The sequence below is a fragment of the Bos grunniens genome, chromosome 17 (genome assembly GCF_055505025.1).
Source record: "Bos grunniens cultivar Pamir isolate PY7600 chromosome 17, Bosgru_T2T1.0, whole genome shotgun sequence".
Classification (NCBI taxonomy): domain Eukaryota; kingdom Metazoa; phylum Chordata; class Mammalia; order Artiodactyla; family Bovidae; genus Bos; species Bos grunniens.
This window is the reverse complement of record NC_141181.1, coordinates 52,598,777-52,620,944: the sequence shown is the minus strand read 5'-3', so window position 1 is coordinate 52,620,944 and position 22,168 is coordinate 52,598,777. Positions and strand designations below refer to the sequence as shown.

Here is a 22,168-nt window from a genome sequence, read left to right as displayed (position 1 = left end):
TTTTTCGTCCCTCCTCCAGTATGACAATTTCTCAGGCTTCCACACAAGGATGGCCTTGACTTGCAGTCATCTGTCTTTTAAAAACTGTTACATTGGATGTAGATGTTATTGTACTAGATATTACTTGGTCAACTTCAAATCTACCCTGTTTTGCTCTCTAAACTCTTTCCTCACAATGACACAGCAGTAGTCTTTCTCCTCATTAAACCCAGACTTTAATGAAAACCAGCTTCCACTAACTGCTGACCAGCCCTAAGTCTCCCAAGAGCCATTTCAGATCAGATGCTGCCCTGCACCTCGGCTAGGTCAGGGTCATGGTCCTGCTCTCCATGACAAAGGTTGGAAATCAGTCCTAAGATAGTTAAAACGATTTCTCAATGAGCATCAAGTTGCCAGGCTCCAGTTAGTTCAAGACAGTAACCTTGAGAGTAAAACTACAGCCATAAAGCACAACAGTATGGACTCAAACGGAAAGATTAGATTATCTGATATTTTTTTTTATTACATTTGTCACTGGAGACAATGTTAGTTCTGCATCACTCTACAAACACTCCTTGCCCATTCCTTCAGAATGCCCCAGCCCTCTACTTCATAAATGCAAGGACATTAGAACTTCCAAGCAATCAATTCTGCTGCAAAATTACATACAGTCTGCATCAGATGTTAAAACGTATCTCCCACAGCTGGAAATAAAGCAGTTGTGTGGAAGGAGGAACTCTCTACTCAGTATCTATAACCTCATTCCAAGGGCCAAATGGAATGTTACATATTAGTATACATCACCAGGCAGGCAGGCAAATACTATTTAACTCAATAGAAAAAGGAAAGACAGACTATCCTTCTCAAGAGTTCACATTTTGAGAATTCCTTAGCAGTCCAGTGGTAGAACTCCACGCTTTCACTGCCAAGGGCACAGGTTTGATCCCTGGTCAGGGAGTTAAGATCCAGCAAGCCACCCAATTCAGCCAAAAATAAACAAACAAATTATCTCTTAAATAACTGAGGAATAAATAAGCCACTCTATAAAGAAAAACTAACTGTAAAATTTACATTCTTTACACACAAATGAATTTCTAAAAAAAGTGATCAAACCACTGTTGAGCTTTTTCTCTTTAGATCTAAACCTACACTTAAAATATTAGATTACCTAGTGGTAATTGAACAATTCTTGTGAATATACTAAAATCCACTGACTTGTACCCCTTTAGAAGGTACAATGGTATGTGAATTACCTCAATAAAGCTATTATTTAAAAAGCATTATGAGTGCTCACTTAGAAGAAAATATAGTGAATTAGTTTACAATAAAAGTTTATTTAAAAAAAAATTCACTAAAAACACAACTACCAACAAGCAATGAAGCTAATGACAGGTAAGATCATAAAACTGTAGGAATTAGAGCAAAGCATCAGCCCGTTACCTTAAGCATGGTCCAAAGACCACCAGTAACAGCAACTCTAAAAAGTTCATTAGAAACGCAGAATCTTGGGCCCCACCCCAGACCTATTGAATCTGATTCTGTTTTTTAACAAGACTCCCATGTAAAGACTTCCCTGGTAGTCCAGTGGTTAAGAATCAGGCTGCCAATGCAGGGGACATGGGTTAGATTCCTGGTCTGGGCAGATTCCACATGCCATGGGCAACCAAGCCCATGCACCACAGCTACTGAGCCCATACCCTAGAGTCTGAGAGCCACACTACTGAAGCCCAAGCACCCTAGAGTGTGTGCTCCACAACAAGAGAAGTGACTCCAATGAGAAGCCTAAGCACAGCAGCTAGAGAGGAGTCCCTGCTCGTCACTACCAGAGAAAGCCAATAAGTAACAAAGACGACTCAGAGCAGCCAAAATAAATAATTTTTTTTAAATAAAAAGATCCCCAGGTGACTCACAGGTATAAAGTTTGAGAAGCAATGATTTAAAGGACTGAGAAATATGTCAGCCAGCTATTCACAATATACAAAACTTGAGATCTCATAGTGTTAATGTAGCTTCTCAATTCCACACATTATCTCAAAGCTTAAAGCTTTTAAATGTTTGCTCCCTTGAAGGAGAGTCATGCAGACGTCATCTTTCATGCTCAGTTCTTTCAAGACCTAAGTACACCCCTGAAAACACACTGACATATCTTAACAAAGGCAGCAAGTTGACACTACTGAAAACAAAGACTTACTAGCTGCTGTTGCAACTGGCTGAGCAATATTAGCAGGTGGCTTCAGTTTCATGAGTTCATTCAGACTATTATTTTTTAGCAGGTCCTTCAGTTGAACTTGGTCTTTTGAAGGTGCGGAAGTCATGGCATTTCGTACTGCTGGTGCTGAGACTGAAGGGCGTGTGTTTGCAGTTGTCTGAATGAACTTCGTTAAAGTGATGGTTTGCCTATTCGTGGTTACAGGTGGTGTCTTAGTCATTACAATTGTAGATCCCAAGGTTGGAAGCTGATTTATTTGATTCAGCACAAATGTTGTAGTAGATGGAGGCTGCTGCTAGAAAAGAAAACCATATACATCACACCTGTGAAAAATTCTTTACTCTCTATTGCTATTGCTAAGTCACTTCAGTCGTGTCCGACTCTGTGTGACCCCATAGACGGCAGCCCACCAGGCTCCCCCGTCCCTGGGATTCTCCAGGCAGGAACACTGGAGTGGGTTGCCATTTCCTTCTCCAATGCATGAAAGCGAAAAGTGAAAGGGAAATCGCTCAGTCATGTCCAACCCTCAGCGACCCCATGGACTGCAGCCTTCCAGGCTCCTCCATCCATCCATCTTACCAGGCAAGAGTACTGGAGTGGGGTGCCATTGCCTTCTCCGCTTTACTCTCTAGTGCAACTCATATCCATAAACAGAGGAGGCCATTTAAAAATCTAAAACTGACTTAAGAATCTTAGCTAACCACTGGCACTTCATTTCTAATAATCATTAGCTATAAACTACCTAGTTAAAGGGCTTCCCTGGTGGCTCAGTGGTAAAGAATCCACCAGCCAATACAGGAGGTGCTGGTTTCATCTCTGGGTTGGGAAGATCCCCTGAAGAATGAAATGGCAACCCACTCCAGTATTCCTGCTTGGGAAATCCCATGGAGAGGAGTCTGAAGGGCTACAGTCCACGCGGTGGCAAAGAGTCGGACATGACCTAGCAACTAAACTACAGCCAAGTTAAAATACACCACTTTAAGGTAAAGAAGGTATAGCAGTAATGCTGAGGGCAGCAAGCATAAAATGAGAGTATCCTAAGTAAGCTGTGATGTACAGCAACCCTACATAACACAAGGACTAGGAACATAATTTCTAATCCCAGCACCGCTTCAACTAATAAGATAACCCTAGGCAAATCACTGAGGATCATTTTTCATGTCTAACATTCTATGATTCCTATAGAGTGTTTTTTGTCTACTGTACAGACTATACTGATGTTTAATTTACTAAGATAAAGCCACCAAGCAGAGTTTTAAGTTCCTATGACATATGAAAAATCCACCCAGGTAAATTACAAAGGTTAGTGATAATATGGATTCTTCCTTTGAGTCTAAGACAAAGCTATATAGCATTTTATCTTTTTTAGTTGGGAATGGGAGTTAGGAACTGGACAAAAATTTTTTAAAAAGTCAAGATCTGAGGATAACAGTATGTCTATGACTTCTACAACTAAAGTACAACTAAGATATTTTTATAAATTTAAATCTATTTCTACTTTCTGCCCTCTTCAAAGTATCTGTTATTTCTCCATGGCTTTTCTAACAAGAATCTTCTAGATTACAATTTATCAATTTTAAATGTAACTTTCAATAATACTTTATCACAAAGTCATCAAATTTTAACCTAACAGTTTATCTAATAATTTATACCACTAGGGCTCTTAAATAAGTAATTTCTATGTTTAGGGAGTTCCCTGATGCCCTGGTGGTTAGGATTCCAGGCTTTCATTGCCAGGGCCAGGGTTCAATTCTTGATAGGGGAAGCTGAGACCCCATAAGGCATAGCTGCCAACAACAAAACTGCTATGTTTAAAGCAAGATGAGGAACTCTACATTTAAAGCATAGTAATTATTATATGTGCCAATGGACCAAACTGATTAAAATGAAAAATGTAATGGGATAATGTGTAGTTCATCTTTACTTCATGAATTCTTGATCATTTTCAATAAATAAACTAAAAAAATGTTTTTTTCCTATCTTTTGATCAACATAACAGAAGAGTGAAAGAAATGTTTTATAAAATTCAGTTCAGTCCTCAGTCGTGAAAGTAGGTGAGAGTAAAATATTGGGAAAGCAGCAAAAAGCAGAACTAGTAAAATAAACTATTTTATAATAAAGGTTATTTTATGACTATAATCCTAAACTATTTTCATAGCAATGCCAAATCTAAATAATTCTTACCCTAACATTTAGAAGTGCTGGAGTAGGTACCGTCTCTGGTTCTTGTTTAACAGGAACTGCTGCTTCAGTCTCCAAACCTAGTTCTAATGCACTAAGTGGCACTGACTGGAGAGAAAACATCAGAGAAAGAAACAAAGAATGATGGCAGTGAATTCTGTTTCAAGAACAAGAGATGTATTTATTTCATTAAAATTAAACAAAAAAAAATCCAAGCTTTACATTCAAATGGAATGTAAAACCACTGATACCAGGTACAAAATAACAATATTTATAAGCATAATATCTTCATTAAACTACACTAACACCAGAATCTTATTTTTGCTTTCAGAGAGTGTGTATCGTAAAACCTACACAAAAAATGAAAAATGTGTGAAATCTCAGAAAAATGTTCCTATAAAGTACAAAGACAAGTATTGAGATTAGTGGTCCTCCCATAATAACTCTAAGCAATTCATCTCCTGCTTTTATATCACCATATATCAAAGCAGAAAACATCTTGATCTGCACAACAAGTTATTTTCCACCTTGTGAATGAACACTAACACTCAACATAAAAATAATGTTCACATGCATATTTAAAATTAACTTATTAATACCTATTTCTATAACAGAAAATAAAACTAAGAAAAAATTCACTTTTTACAGATGCTTTGGAAAACTCTTACCTGCTGTATGGGAGGGGTAGGTGTTGGAGTTGCAAGCCCCGCATCTCCACCATCAATATCAAAGAGGTCATTTGGACTAATTCCACTCTCGCTCAAAGCAGCAAGCAGTAAATCTTGCCCTGGTTCCACCATCTTTAGAACAAAATATTAAATATTAACATAAAAAACTTAGGACGACAACTAACGCTCTTCTAAATATAAACCAGTATTTTCTACCAAATCCATTTATTCAATATTTATGAAGAATCTTCTACATAGCAGGCAAAAACAGATGAAAATAGTCTCTTATCCAAAGAAATTCACATTAAGATGGAAAGGACAAGGGACTTCCCTGGTGGTCCAGTGGCTAAGACTCTGCGCTCCCAGTGCAAGGGGCCCAGGTTCAATCCCTAGTCAGGGAACTAGATCCCACATACCACAATGAAGAGTTCACAACCAAATAAAATATTTTTTAAAAAGAAAGAAAAGCCACACTACGTAATTCAAAAATAAAGTGGATGATTAAAAAAGGTGGAATGGACAAAGAAGTATGTAAATCACAGCAAGAGTCTATGTCTACAAAATGCTGTGGGAACAGAGAAGGAAATGGTGAATTAACCTGGAGAGAGAGGTTACAAAGATGACAATGCAAGCAAGTCCCAGGTAAGAAATTGCCAGGCAGACGAGGATCTTCTGGATAGTGCATTCAAACTCATGGCAGCACAAAGATACTGGCACTCCAGAAAAGATGGCTACAGTAATTCACCATGTTCACCGTGGGTATGGAAGCTCAGAACAGAAATATGAGGTTCGCAAAGGTGATGGAGAGAGACAGGAGATTATCACTGCAGCCTGTTCACTATGCGCTGGAGCACATTTAATCTTAAGGGCAACAGCAGTTACTAAAGGGTTTTCAGATAGAGAATCGCATGATGTAGTCAGATCTGTGGCTTAGAAAAATTACTCCATAGCGGTGTGGAAGCAAACTGAGAATGGGTAGAGTAAGACCAAAGCAGGGAGACATCTTAGGAAACTGCTACAGCAGACCAGGAAAAAGATAATACGGTGTTAAGAGCAGAGTACAGAGATAAAGAAGGGGGAATGGATTCCAGGATATTTACGAAGGAGAATCCGTAAGTTTAAATAAAAGCTCAAAATGAAAGAGGGAACATGAAATACACATAGAGTATAAAAGTTGGTAAAGGATTAGAATTAAGCCATGAGAAAATGGGCTGGGGGGGAGGTTGAGCCCAGGAGACCTAAAGATACATGGAGTTCGGTGGAGGGGGGGTGGGGGGATGCCTATTTCGAGTAGGCAGACACATTTTCAGTTGAAGTTTCCCAAGCCAGATCAAAGTATTCTACCACTAAGATGGATTTTTATCTATTTTGTAAGGAAAAATAAAGTTTAACAGAGCTTTCTCAATTTTAACTTTTCTCATTAATTTATCTAAAATAACCAATTTATACATACAAACATACTTATGGGCAATCTGACCGCTTGGTTTTTCTCAGAGAACTAATTTCATGCTACATAAATAATATTCTAATTTCAGTTAGTCCACTTGTTTTCAGACTGTGCAATAGAATTAAATGTTTCATTATGTCCTACCAAACAAAAAAAAAACGTTGTTAGCCAAGAATATCACGACTTCCCAACATACAAGAACTACTCTTCTAGATGAAATCAGGACATTTTAACAGAGAAATTCTCTACTAGATAAATCTATGTCATCTGTACATCATTTAGAAAGATGTTCTAAAGGAAGTATGAATGAGTTTCAGGTGGAAACCACAGACACTGAGAAACAAACTAAGGGGAGACCTGCTGTTTAAAAAAGAAAAGAGCCCAAAGAAGATCTCCCCAAAATTTTTCAGAGAAATGAAGTCTAAGGAAGAAAGCATTTTGAGCAGACAGGAGGAAGGGAACTGACAGTGATTAAGTGTCTTTTGAGCTTCCCTGAAAGTTCAGTTGGTAAAGAATCAGACTGCAATGCAGGAGGCCCCGGTTCAATTCCTGGGTTGGGAAGATCTGCTGGAGAAGAATACTGAAGCCCACTCCAGTATTCTTGGGCTTCCCTGGTGGCTCAGCTGGTAAAGAATCAACCTGCAATGTGGGAGATCTGGGTTTGATCCCTGGGTTGGGAAGCTACCTTGGATAAAGTAAATGCTACCCCTCCAGTATTGTGGCCTGGAAAATTCTATGGACTGTATAGTCCATGGGGTTGCAGAGAGTAGGACACAACTGAGCGACTTTCACTATTTTTCACAAGCCTTGCGGCGTACTTAGCTCTTCATGTACATCACTAGTCCATGACAACCCTTAGCAAGATAGGTACTACAATCCTAGACACGAAACTAGGGCTCAAAAAGTTTAAATTACCCACCCAAGGCCACACCTAGATCTAGACTTCTCTAACTCCCAAAGTCATGCCATCTCTTTCCAATCAGTAGATAAAGAAGTCAATGTTGGTGTGGAGTTTTAATACTTAACTTCAGAATAAATGCCTGTCTGAACTGTAATGGGGAGTGTTGATATTACACAGCAAGATGGAAATAGTATGAAAGAACCAGATGCCAGAGGAGACAAGGAGAAATATCCCAACATGGATTTAATATAAAATTGACAAACTACTCTAATAAGGAAGTAATAAATAATAGTTGACCATACTTTACAAATTACTATTCTAGTACATAGTACATATGTACCAAGAGTGCTAAATTGATGCTTAAAAAAATACATTTTCAATTATAAAATACTTCACTAGGACCAATGACCTAATTATACTCAAAAGTACACAAATATCATTAATTTATTTCAACAAAAAATCATTTAAGTGTTACTGAATTCATGAGCTTTTTGAAATATATTTTCCGAACAACTACAATTAAAAGTACAAAAATATTACAGAAGAGAGGAATCTGGGGAAGAAACTTGTTGGCATTCATACAAGAGATAACAGCAACACTTGTAAGTAACATTATCAGTGATCTCTTCAAAGTTCATAGGAATCACAACTTGAGACCCTCTGATCTGAGGAGTGACCAAGCGGTGACAATACTGTAAGAGACATTGTCTTTCACAAACTATTAGTGAAAAAGATTTTAATTTTATACACATCTTATATACAAATAAAACCTAGAGCCTTTCTCTCAAGCCAATTGGGCAAAGATTTCCTATTTATACTTTTTTTTTGCAATGAGAAGCAGGGAAGGGGATATAGAGAAAACATCTATGCCAGTGTGTAACTTTATTAAGCAAAAACCCTTAATATTTAATCATATTCCTATTCTGAAACTATTACAGACTTATAGAATTTCAGTGCTCAAGCTAACAGAGCCCCTAAAAGGTTATATTATGCAACCTTCTCCACATTTTACAAACAAGTAAGATATATTCCTGAGAGGGAAAACAACATTCTCATTTTGAAAGTATATAATGTAAACGCAAATACCATTATGTGCAAAAGAACTGTCACAGTGTCTACAAAGATTTCACAGACCTCCGGTGACATTTAATATGTAGTAGCAACCTAACAACCGAGAAGGCAATGGCACCCCACTCCAGTACTCTTGCCTGGAAAATCCCATGGACGGAGGAGCCTGGTAGGCTGTAGTCCCTGGGGTTGCTAAGAGTCGGACATGACTGAGCGACTTCACTTTCACTTTTCACTTTCACGCATTGGAGGAGGAAATGGCAACCCACTCCAGTGTTCTTGCCTGGAGAATCCCAGGGATGGGGGAGCCTGGTGGGCTTCCATCTATGGGGTCGCACAGAGTCGGACATGACTGTAGTGACTTAGCAGCAGCAACCTAACAAATACTTTGGCCACCTGATGCGAAGAACTGACTCATTTAAAAAGACCCTGACGCTGGGAAAGATTGAAGGCGGGAGGAGGAGATGACAGAGGATGAGATGGCTGGATGGCATCACAGACTCAATGGACATGAGTCTGAGTAAACTCTGGGAGTTGGTGATGGACAAGGAGGCCTGGCGTGCTGCAGTCCATGGGGTCGCAGAGAGTCGGACATGACTGAGCGACTGAACTGAACCTAACAAACCTAAAAGTTACTAACCATAGAGTGATTCTATTTCAAACAATGAACAACAAAAAGGTTCTATTTTATCATAAATACTTTCAAAAATATCACCTGTTCAAACAGTACATCTATCAAAATATCAATGATAAATAACAAATAATAAATAAAACAGTAGTAAAGAGAAACTAAGAAATATCCTTGGCAGGAAAAGAATCCGGAGAAACAACAGCCAATCAGAAGAATGAAAGGATACAGTTCCCACCGAGAATACCAACACTGAAACCTATCAACAAAGACAAGGTTCCTCTTGTTGAGACCAAAGCAGATCCTTCACAGCTCTGGAAAGACACGAGGGATGTATCTGCAGTGGCAGCAGCACACCACAGAGGTTGAAGTGGGAGTCAAACAGAACACATGGCTTAGCATACTGCCAGTAGTATGAGAAAGTCAAGTAACAACGACTCAGTTTCCTCATCTTCACATGGGAATAAAATGAGAACCTATTTTATAGGATTGCTGTGTTGATTAAATGTTATGCTGCTGCTGCTGCTAAGTCGCTTCAGTTGTGTCCGACTCTGTGCGACCCCAGAGACAGCAGCCCACCAGGCCCAGCAGTCCCTGGGATTCTCCAGGCAAGAACACTGGAGTGGGTTGCCATTTTCTCCTCCAATAATTAAATGTTATACTACTTGGGATAAATATTAGCTGCTGCTAAGTCGCTTCAGTGGTGTCCGACTCTGTGCGACCCCACAGACAGCAGCCCACCAGGCTCCCCCATCCCTGACATTCTCTAGGCAAGAACACTGGAGTGGGTTGCAATTCTAGCTATTAACTATCATACTGATAAACATTACTTCAAAGTTCAAAAAATGTTTTTCTTCAAATTGCTGATGCAACACCTTATTTCCAGAATATAAACTTTACCTGTTCGCATTTTAATTCAATAATTAACTTCCATATTAGCTCTATAAAATACCAGCTCTTTTTTACTCAGGTCATACTTTCAATTTGTCCAGTTAACCAGCATATCTAGAGGAAAGTGGCAGACATCTTCAGATGTGTACACATAGTATCATTTTTAAGAAGTATCTTTAAAAAAAATTATCTTAGGGAGGGGCCATACGTATACTTGTGGCTGATTCATGTTGCTATATGGCAGTGTGTTTGTCGCTCAGTTGTGTCTCTTATGACTCCACGGATATATGGCAAAGGCCAACATAATACTGTAAAGCAACTATCCTCAAAAAAAAAAAAAAAAATCTTTGCCTGAAAAGGATTTTTCTCATTATTTAGTAGTGCTAAACACATCTGATTTTTGACCCAACTTTTGTTTTTACCCAGCCCGGATATCTGATGACTGACATTTAGCTTAAGAATCTGAAGGATAATGATCCACTTTGAATTTAACTGGTAAGTCCATCAACAAGTATTCATTAAGTGTCTACCGGGCACTGGTTCCTTAAGACTATTAGGTAGAAGGGAACGTAGATATAAACAAGTTTGCTAAAGAAAATTTTCTTTACCTAAAAAGGTATAATCTGTGTTTTTTAACACCTACTTCCCCAAGCAGCAATTGCTCATTGACATGCCCCTCCCCTCACTGTGACTGCAAAATCTATAGAAAGAATGGAATCACAAAGGAATGTGCAGATTATATACAAGTTCCAAAAATGTTTTGAAAAAGCACCATGAGAAAGAACGGGGGAGGAGGGTGAAACTACGTTCTTAATCACAACATTAAAATCAGATGGCTAGTCTTCCCAACATTCACTGGATGGTTGGACTTTTTTTCTCTTAACTCTCAAAATAATCCATAAGTAAAAATTACCTGTTATCCCCTTGTTGGAGATGAGATACTGAGGCTTAGAGAGATGAACTGTAACAAGTTAACAACAAAGCAAGCTTGGAGCAGAGTTACAAACCTAGGAGGGCTGATACCACACCTCCCAGATCCTGTGCTTTGAATCCCATACCAGTATGTTTCAAACTGCTAGTCACAACACAACGAGTTGTCAAATAATTTACGTTATGACCGGTATTTTTCAAATGTTTCAAATACAGACTATTCAAATATGTTAAATACAGAATATAGTGCAGCACACAGTAAAAGGTAAACATTGTTATATAAAACTCAGTTCTACACATGTATTAATGTGCTAGAGTTCACAATATAAAACACATTTCTTACTATGGAATACAGTAAAAAGGTTTGAAAATCACTGCTCTGTGCTACATACTGTCTGCTAAGAAGTAAATAACCAAATTAATTTGATGGGTTTTATACCATATATATATTTTTTGTTCATAAGAGAGTTCCTGCTCTTCAAGAGCCTATCCTTTCCATCTACAGAAAATTTCAGTGGTATCCCAAGGCTGTCCTTAATACTCAGTTCAGCCACATCAAAGTGGATCTGTCAATTAGCATAAAAAAAGACAAGAGCAAAAACTTAAGGATTACATCATTTTGGCTACTAATTGGGTATTTAACAGAAAACAATTCCTCTCAGAAAGTATCTTTCTTTACTCCAATGTTCAAAAACCCACAGGGCCTCAAGTTACCTGAAAAGTCAGGTAACTTGTGAAGACCAGCCCTCAGACCTGCCTGCTTTCTTACTTCACAGGCAGGTCAGCAAATCTCAAATCAAAGCTCAGTTTAGAGACTAAGAAAGGCCAAAATGTTATCTGTACCTAAAGTCTTCGCGGGTTGGGGGGTGGGGGGGGAGCGGCACGAGGACGACTTTAAAAATCTCCATACTGCACATTTTAAATGGTAATCTCAGTAACGCCCTTAAAACCTGTAAAACTGCCTGAAACATAAAAGCACTCAATGGACGAATGACTGGATGAATGAATTTATCAACTATAAGTCACTCACTAAACCTCCCTTTTTAACACTTATCCAGCAACTGAAGTAAAATTTACTTAAATTTCTGAAGAACTGTAAGGAATAAATTTAGACTGGAAATAGACTGGGAGATAAAAAGCAGAAGCCAGAGGAAAACAGTAAAGATGTCTTCTCTGGTAAGGTAAACACTGGAAACAACTTCTTTAAACATGAAAATAAAATGTCCCCTTGCTTGCAAAACTAATGTCCTACCAGCAGTAAATTCTACATTTTACCCTAGAAATTCTGTACAGACTATCTTTTGTGCAGTGATGAAGGCTTTCCCCATTGCTTACAAAAATCAGTTCTGACTGCCGTAAATAACCGGGAAAATATGGGATCCCTTCGCACTGTTAGCTGGTTTAAGTGACTGCAACTGTTAGGAGGAATAGCGATAGAGAGCAACTAAGGATTTGACAGGTTTCTGGGCCCTCCTTGGCCGACACTTTAGAACCCCATTCCGTCTCTAATTCTGGTTACATTGAGAATATGAAATATTTAACTCAACATAAATTGCTAATAATCAACTTCAAAGGTCAAAGGGGACCCAGCTTTTAACCTTCTCTCATCAACACGTGTTCAGTACAAACTTCCGGGTGCAGTTACAATTGGCTGCGCAATTCAATGGATAAAAACGTTGCTTTCTTTGACTCTCATTTTCTCTCCCGTTCTTTTCCCACGTTTCTCAACCAGCGACTCCCCAAAACAAAAGCCTCCCACAGTAAACCGAGCACGCACATAAAAAAGAGCTTCTCCGTGCGAGGATCAAGTTAGTGGTCCGCAAACATTAACCAAACAGAAGCACAAAGCCGGGGTGGAAAGGGGAGGAGCTGGATGCCAGGGTCAGGAAAGAAACAATCACAAGGGTTCAGGAACATCCAAATCTCCTCAGCGGTTAAACCGACTTCAAACCACTACTGGGAAACCACCAGCATACACTGGTTTGGGGAACTTTAGATGCTCGTTACGCCAAACACTCTAAAAGTAAGCAAATCCCCAACCGACTTGCCCCTCCACAGATGCCTGCTTAGCGTCTAGGAGGCGGGCGAGCCAGCTTGGGGCAAAATTAACCTCATCACTGGGTGAAGCGTGAAGGTGGCCCCACGTGTCCCACGTACCGTCCCCACCACCCCGACAGCGAGGTGACCAGCAAATTGTAGGTGCGGTGTCCCGTCGCTCCCCGCACTCTCGCCCTGAACCGGAGCAATGCCTGGGTACGAGGACTTTTGAAGGACTGCGGAGCTCACTTTTCTGCGGGTCCCGGGACCTCACAGACCCTGGTCTAGCCGCGGAACCAAAGGGGGCGACCCAAGCAGAGCCGGAGCCGGCGTCCGCAGACGCTGACTCCTCGCTTAAACGAGGTGTCTCCAACCCCGGACAGCGCGCCCTCGGGGCCCGAGAGCCCCACGCGCGGCGACCGCAGGGCCCGGCGCTGACGGGCGGAGGAAGCGAGCGCGGCGGGGCCGCCGCCGGGACCGTGCCCCCGAAGACCCCGGGGCGCGCAGCGGAGGGGGCGGCGAGGAGGGCCCCAAGCCAGGGTGAGGTGGCGGCCTCCCCCCGCCCCCGAGCCCGGCCCCGCACGGCCCCCCGAAGAGGGTGGGAGTGGGAGGCTGTCCGGGAGAAGGAGTGTGGAGGCAGAAAACGGATAAGGGGTGGACTTACTTTCCCCGCCGGATCCGACACCGGAACAGATTCTCTCAGGTGACGACAGCTTGAAGAACCAGAGGCGACGGGAGCGGAGGCGGCGGTGGCGGCGGCAGCAGCGGCGTCCGGCTCTGCCTACCTCCCCGCCGCCATCTTGACGCCCCTCCCCCAACCCCCCCGCCCCACGGGGAGGGGGTGGGGCGACGGATGAGGCGCCGCGCGCACGCAGCGCGCGCCGCGCGACCCACGTGACTTCCTCCCTCCCCCCAACACCCTACTCCCTAGCACTCCTCTCCGCCCCGCCTCCGTCCTAGGTGAAGGAAGATGATTTCCACCCCCCCATGACTGCCCCCTGCCTTCGCCGCCAAGCACGAACTCCGTCGCTCCCGCCGACCGGGTACCAGTGGTTGGATCCAAGGGAATTCCGGAACCCAAACGGTCCATTACCGCGGCTCCCGGGTGGGCGAGGGGTGAGGGGGCCGGGTTTCCGAGAAGGGGGAGGGGGGGAAGGCGAAGGCCGCCTAGGAGAGTCACGTGTCTACTGCTTCCGCCGGGGCTCGAAAGACGTCGCGAGAGTTCCGTTCCTCCGCCCTTTCGCCCCCGCGGGCTGTCGGGAAGAAGGTCGGTGCTTTGACTTGCCACGAGGAGGTCAGCTGGTGGGCCGGGCGCATGCGTGCCACACCTGCTTTCAAAGTCGCTAGGAGGGGCCTGAAGCTGTTTTCAAACGTTTTTGGTGTGTGGCTTTGGCCCAGTAGGTTATCTAATAGTGTCTCTGTCACTTTGAAACGCTTGTTACCTTAATGAATTCTAGAAAAAAATATTCGCCTACTTATTGCTTCCTAGGCTTGCTCAAAGCACTTTATTTAATGTGAAACCGCAAGTAACTGGAGCCCCTCGGCTGTTCTATTACCATAATCAAATCCTAAGGAGTGAGAGCGCGGTTAGCCCCTCTTTCTCTTTTTCTCGCGCACACCCACTAACCGGAACAAACTGTTGCTCTCAATTAATGATTGCTGCAGGTCTGTTGCTACCTCCTCTCTCTTCCTTATTTTTGTATTCTCCGTTATGATTATTGTTACTGGTACTACTACTAAATGACCTGACCCAGAATAAACAAATTAACTTGGTAACCCTTTTGTAAAGTCATCCTGAGAATGCTGTTTGAACCCGTTGCTTAGGTAATGGGCACGCTGGGTGATTCTTGCCCCCTACCGGTGGCGCGTCGAACTCGCCTTGTGCTCCAAGCAAATTTAGTGGTTTGGTTAACTTCGAGGTAAAAGCGTGAGCTCTTCTAGAGACAGTATGGGGCTAGGGGAGAGGGGGAAAAAATTACGGCAAGAATAGAGTCTTCCAACGTAGTGTCTATATACATAAATATGTATTGTTCAGTTCAGTCGCTCAGTCGTGTCCCACTCTTTGCAACCCCGTGGACACAGACCAGGCTTCCCTGTCCATCACCAACTCCCGGAGCTTGCTCAAACTCATGTCCATCCCATCAGTGATGCCATCCAACCATCTCGTCCTCTGTCGTCCCCTTCTCCTCCTTCCTTCAATCTTTCCCAGCATCAGGGTCTTTTCTAATGAGTCAGTTTGTCACATCAGGTGCCCAAAGTATTGGAGTATTGCAGCTTGAGCATCAGTCCTTCAATGAATAGTCAGGACTGATTTCCTTTAGAATGGACTAGTTTGATCTCCTTGCAGTCCAAGGGATGCTCAAGAGTCTTCTCAAACACCACAGTTCAAAAGCATCAATTCCTTTGTATTATATATGTGTACATATAAATATTTTAAAGTATGTTAGTGGCTCAGTCGTGTCAGACTCTTTGCGACCCCCACGGACTGTAGCCTGCGAGGCTCCTCTGTTCATGAAATTCTCCAGGCAAGAATACTGGAGTGGGTAGTCGGTCCCTTCTTCAGGAGACCTTCCCCACCCAGGGATTGAACCCAGGTCTCCTGCATTGCAGGCAGATTCTTTACTGTCTGAGCCACCAGGGAAGTCCAGGCATTTTAAATTGAAGGTTAATTACTTTGCTGATCACTTCTGTTATTTCATTTACTGCATACACACACCTATAAAGATAACAATAATAAAAACAGTTCCATAAGAACAATGCCTTGGAGGAACTTCCCTGGCAGTCCAGTGGTTAAGACTGTGCCCTTCCAATGCAGGGCTCAGGTTAGACCCCTCATGGGGGGAACTAAGATCCCACTTGCCCCAGAGCAAGAGGCCGAAAAAAAAAAAACCATTGGAAAGCAAAGTCATTCATCTGTCTTGTTCACTACTTTCCAGTAGACTAGTTTATGATCTAGTACAGTTGACAGCAAACAAGCAATTGTCATATTATGAAAGAATGCAGTAAAGAAATCTAAGAGAATGTAGTTAATGCATCACTGTCTTTGAAGCTTGGTTGGAGCAATTCAGTTTCCAAGTGGCCCCCAAACTCTAGCTGTACACTGGGACTAGACGCACCTTTTTGGTACTTTCTGAGCATCTAAGCCAGATTCTAGGGACTTCCCTAGCAGTCCAGCAGTTAAGACGCAGTGCTTCCAGTGCATGGGGCGAGGGTTCAATCACTGATTGGGGAACTAAGATATCTCATGTTGTGTGGCTCGGGCAAAAAACAACACCCAGATCCTTGCTGCCATCTCTGCACCATCTCTTTATCCTGAACCAAAGTAAAAGATGGAGTTTCGGGGCATATTTATACAACTGCACATATGCACAGAAATGTTATGCACAAAGTTATTCATGGCAGTAGCAATTTGCAGAAGCAAAAGATGGGAAACAACCTTAATGTCTTTGAAGAAAAGATGAACTGACTATACTGTGGTACTTTCCTACAGTGAAACAGTTGTTAACAAGAAGGAAGCACTTTTGTCTATGAGAATACATAATATATTTTGATTGAATGTACACTCGGGGCATCTCAGAATGACAACACAAGTAGTGGTTGTATCAGGGGATAGAAACTGAGATACTGAGGGTCAGAGGCAGAAGGAAAACTTACTGGAAACATCCAGAATAGAGATACTGCTGGAAGCAGATAATTCAGAAAAATTCCCTATTTAGTCATGGTGTCAACTCCGACTCCCCTGTGGCTATTTATATTTACACTGTACTTCTCATTTCATTCAAAAAATATTTATTGAGTCATATGTTAGAGGTATTGTGTTAGGGACACAAGTTTAAGAAAAACAAATCAAGGGGAGGGAGAGTCGGGGATGGTCCCCTTACAGAGTAGTAGGCATTAATCCACAAAGCAAAAAATGTTAACTTGTAACTGTGACAATGCAACATAAAAGCTAACAGAACCTATTAGAGTAATTTGATCTCATCAGGGAAATCAAAGAAGGCTTCCTTGAGAGAGTGATAACCTCCATAAGATTTGAAAAGTAGGTGTTAACTCCTGGAAGTGAACAGGGAACTTCAAGAAGAGGAAACATGTTTCTGTAACAAATGTTCTGTGTAACAGACAGGAGCAAAGCTGAGACAACAGACAGTAACAAAGCAAGTGAACCAGTTATTAAGACATGGCTTTTCTGAACGTTCCTGGTGGTCCAGCGGCTAAGACTCCATATTCCCAATGCAGGGGGCCTGGGTTCAATCTTTGGCCAGGGAACTAAATCCCACATGCCACAACTAAGAGTTTTCATGCCATAAGTAAAGGTCCTGCATGCTGCCAACGAAGATCCTGAGTGTCTCAACTAAGACCTGGTGCAGTCAAATTCATTAAAAAAAAAAAAAACTGTTTCTCAGCTCCAAACTCAAGCATCTGTGCTCTCCTTTGTGATTCACTGCAAAACTACACTGCTGCTTTGCCAGCTGTTTCAGCGTTACACTCTGTAAGCCTAGAGGGAGGCTGCTAGGCTGGAGGAGGAAAAAGTTTCCTGTGAACTTCATCCCAGCAACACCTCTTCACCCTGGCACATGCCTTTCCTTCCTACAGCAAGAGCTGTATCCATTTTGCAGTTTTTTCCCACACTTTACTGGTAGAGCTGGCCTCATCACACCAAACTCTCCTTCCAGACAGGAGGACCAGTGAGAGCATCCACAAGGTCACTCTCTAAGCTCAGAGACACCAGCTGAGCAGAACCCCCTCCTGGGAGTTTGGGTATCAGCAACATGGGGCCCCTCCTTTATTTTTTAACTTTCTTTCAACCTTTACTTTTTTATTTTTTACAATTTTTTGACAATTTTGAAATTACCAGGAAGACCACTTGGTTTTTATTTTATATTTATTTTTATTTATTTGGCCATACTGGGTCTTAGTTGCGGCATGTGGGATCTAGTTACCAGACCAGGGATCTGACCTGGGCCCTTGGCAGTGAGAATCCTAACCACTGGATCACCAGGGAATTCTAGGGAGAATTTCTGCTTGCATTTTCACCCTATGCATTTAATGTATTTATAATGAATGCCCTGCTATTCATTTTTATAAACTTTCCCTTAAAAACACCATATTTAAATTATTAACTTAAAAGGATAACTATGGGATACAAAAGGTTATGGGTTGAACTGTGTCCTCCCCGAATTCATATGTTGGAGACCTGACATAAACCTCAGAATGTGACCTTATTTGGAGATAGGGTCTTTACAGATCTAATCAAGTTAAAATGAGATCCTTGAGGTGGGCACTACTCTGACATGACTGTGTCCTTATAAAGGGAATTTGGAGATAGACATGCAGAAGAGGAGAACAGCATGTGAAAATGAAGCCAGAGGTCGGGGTGATGCTTCAACAAGTCAAGAAAGCCAGCCTGCCGCCAGGAGTTAGGAGAAAAACATGGAAGAGAATCTTCCAAACAGTTCCTCAGCAGGAACCAACCCTGCCAGGACCTTGGTTTTGGACTTCCAGCCTCTAGAACCATGAGGTGATACATTTTTGTTACTCAAGTTGCTTAGCTTGTAGGGCTTTGTTAACAACAGTCCAAGCAAACTAATGCAACTATTAAGAACAAGTCTCACAGGAATTCCTTGGGTCTAGAGGAGAAGGCAATGGCACCCCACTCCAGTACTCTTGCCTGGAAAATCCCAAGGACAGAGGAGCCTGGTAGGCTGCAGTCCATGGGGTCGCTAAGAGTCGGACACGACTGAGCGACTTCACTTTCACTTTTCACTTTCAAGCATCGGAGAAGGAAAAGGCAACCCACTCCAGTGTTCTGGCCTGGAGAATCCCAGGGACGGGGGAGACTGGTGGGCTACCGTCTATGGGGTCGCACAGAGTCAGACACGACTAAAGCGACTTAGCAGCAGTGGTTAAGAATTTGCCTTCCAATGTAAGGGGTAGGGGTTCGATCCCTGGTCAGTGTGGGAACTGAGATTCCCACATGCCAAGGAGCTACTAGAGAAAACCTGGGTTCTGCAAATAAGACCCAATGTGGCCAAATATATATATATTTTTTTAAAGATTAATATGTTTACTGAAAAAAAAAGCCCACACAAAAAAATGTGAGAAAAATCCCATTCTAAATTGAACAGCCTGAGCTGTGCTGCTAAACCATCTCTAAACTGACTTTCAAAACAAACAAAAAACTACCCTTGCTCATCAATGCATATATTTTCCATGTGCTTTTTCAATAAAATTATGATTTTTAAAACTGTAATGAATTCCCAATCAATTGAACAACTAGCTTGTAATACCTTTTCTTAAAGACAGAAGTGGCAGTGGGGAAGGGGGGACCAGGAGAAGGGGAGGGCAGTGGGCAGGGGGGCAGACTTTCCTGGCTGTCCAGTGGTTAAGACTCTGCACTTCCACTTTAGGAGGTGCTGGTTCAATCCCTGGTTGAAGAACTAAGATTGCACATGGCATGCAGCAGTGGCAAAAAAGTTTTTAAAATAATTTAAAAAGAGATACAGGGAGAAAAAATAGACCTGTTTATTTACAACAGATTAAAAAAAAAAGGCTCATCAAACATAAAAGTCATTCGCTATTTTTCATCCTATGCCAAATTTTTCACAGCATTGGCTATTTCTTATCCTATGCCAGATTTTGGGCTTCCCAGGTGGCCTAGTGGTAAAGAATCAGCCTGCCAATGCAGGAGACACAGGGGACTCAGGTTCAATCCCTGGGTGGGGAAGATCCCCTGGAGGAGGAAATGGCAACCCACTCCAGTATTCTTGCCTGGAGAATCCCATGGCCTGTAGCCTGCCTGGCTCCTCACAGAGGGGTTGGACATGACTGAGCACTGAGCACACACTTGCCACATTCTATACTCTTGATACCATTTTTGTGTTCATTCAAGTTTGGTCTCCCTTCTAGAGAACCAAAGAAAAGAAAGAGAAGAAAGTGTTAATAACTCCAAATTACAACAACTCATTAAGATGCAATTTTGCAACTTTATTTAGAAGTTAATTGCTAAATTTCTACATCCCCATACATTTTATTTTTGTCATTTAATTCTTTATTTTTGGCTGCACTGTAGCTTGCAGGATCTTAATTCCCCAACCAGGGACTGAACCTGCACTCTTCGCAGTGAAAGTGTGGAGTCCTAACCATTGGACCTCCAAGAAATTCCCCTCTCATTGAATTCTATCAATAAACCTATGAGGTAGGGAGAGTATTGTTTTACTCTTATTTGCTTGAGTTCCAAGTATATATGTACTAAATATATATAGTACATATTAACATATATGTGTATATTTACATATGGGAAATTTTATACATCTGTGCACATCCATCCATATTACACATATATACACACACATATAATGGGAAAATGTATGTATATTATATATTTTGTTGTTCAGTTGCTAAGTCATGTCCAACTGTTTGCAACCCCATGAACTGCAGCATGCCAGGCTTCCCTGTCCTTCACTATCTCCTGGAGTTGGCTCAAATTCACGTCCATTGATTCAGTTATCCTATCCAACCATCTCATTCTCTGTCACTGCCATCTCCTACTGCCCTTGATCTTTCCCAGCACTCACAGATGAAGGGAGTTAGTAGATTACAGTAGCCATGATTGTGGAACACATAACCCTATTTGGTAGAACCTTATAAGAACTCATGCCAATGAAAAAGTGTTCAGGACTTCTCTGGTGGTCCAGTGGTTGAGAATCTGCCCACCAATGCAGGGGACACGGGTTGGATCCCTGATCTGGGAAGATTCTATGTGCCGAGGGGCAACTAAGCCTGAGTCACAACTACTGAGCCTGGGAGTCTAGAGCCAGTGCTCTGCAAGAAGAGAAGCCCCCACAATGAGAAGCCTCTGCTCACTGCAATTAGAGAAAGTACACAGCAACAAAGACCCAGTGCAACCAAAAAATAAATAAATGAATAAATAAATTTTTTAAAGTATTTAACAACAGCAAAAGCCTGGAGCAAATATTCATGTAAAATAACAGTAGAGTAAGGAAAATCATCTCTGCTGCTGCTGCGTCACTTCAGTCGTGTCCGACTCTGTGTGACCCCATAGACGGCAGCCCACCAGGCTCCCCCATCCCTGGGATTCTCCAGGCAAGAACACTGGAGTGGGTTGCCATTTCCTTCTCCAATGCGTGAAAGTGAAAAGTGAAAGTAAAGTCGCTCAGTCGTGTCCTACTCTTCGAGACCCCATGGACTGCAGCCTACCAGGCTCCTCCATCCCTGGGATTCTCCAGGCAAGAGTACTGGAGTGGGGTGCCGTTGCCTTCTCCGAAAATCATCTCAGCACTGGAGTGATTACACCCACATGGTATGGCCCTCTTAGGAAAATGGAGATCATTAAATAGACATTCCTAAAGCATGTCACGTTACTTCAAGATTCCAGGTCTCAGTGCAGATTACTGTCACTTAAGTAGCTATCTGCAGTCCTTCTGTTTGCGTAACTGTTTGCAAAATTACTCTTTAGATTCACAAATCTATCCATCTACCCTTGGCTTAAAATCATGTAGTGGAGACTTCCCTGGTGGTCCAGTAGCTAAGAATCTGCCTTGCAATGCAGAGGACGAAGGTTCACATCCCCGACAGGGAACTAAGATCCCACGTGCTGCAGAGCAACTAAGCCCAAGAGCCACAACTTGAGAGTCAGTTCATAGCAACAAAAGATCCCTCATGATGCAACGAAAATCCTGTGTGCAGAAACTAAGCCTCAGCATAGCCAAATAAATACTAAACAAACAGAAAATCATGCAGTAGTTTCTTATCAGACTTGCAATAAAAATCTCAGTCCTTATTAATGGCTTTTGGGTCCATCAGGGTCTGGTCAGGAAAACAGAATTTAAAATAGGCAATTCATTAAACAGGTGGCAGAGGATTGAACAAGCAAAAAGGGAACATTGAAGTAATTTAATCATAACAGCAGGAAGCAGTTCCTACTTCTAGGGCCGGAGAACAAAGAGAGCAGTTGGGGTTAGCAGAGCAAGAAGAATCAGAAGAGGATTCCTGGAGGGCTGGTTCTTATGCCTCTGGGAAAGGGGCACCATGATGTTGGTGCTGGTCCTTCAAGAGCCTCCCCTTGGCAGGGGAGGGGCCCTGCCAAGCTGGGGCTCAGAACTCTGAAAAGGGGCTGTTGCTGGCACTTCTGAGGTAGCGCACTGAGGCTATTTCTGGAACGAACCTGGAGAGTGAACCAAATGCCCTGTCAGAAGCAAAATGTCATTAC

General features: G+C 42.3%; 1 protein-coding gene across 2 annotated transcripts in view; it reads right to left on the bottom strand.

Moving 5' to 3' along the window:
* Nucleotides 1-13,755, bottom strand: part of SBNO1 (strawberry notch homolog 1) — a 57,112-nt gene extending 43,357 nt beyond the window's left edge. The window contains exons 1-4 of one of the 2 annotated variants that reach the window (XM_086347355.1): nt 13,604-13,755; nt 5,038-5,169; nt 4,373-4,477; nt 2,171-2,483 (exon numbers count right to left, since the gene is read on the bottom strand). In XM_086347355.1, the coding sequence (XP_086203481.1) occupies nt 2,171-2,483; nt 4,373-4,477; nt 5,038-5,169 (550 nt within the window). In that variant the 5' untranslated portion in view covers nt 13,604-13,755. The remainder of the gene's footprint in view (nt 1-2,170; nt 2,484-4,372; nt 4,478-5,037; nt 5,170-13,603) is intronic. The other variant, XM_086347356.1, reaches the window with a different exon arrangement.
* Nucleotides 13,756-22,168: the final 8,413 nt, after the last annotated feature.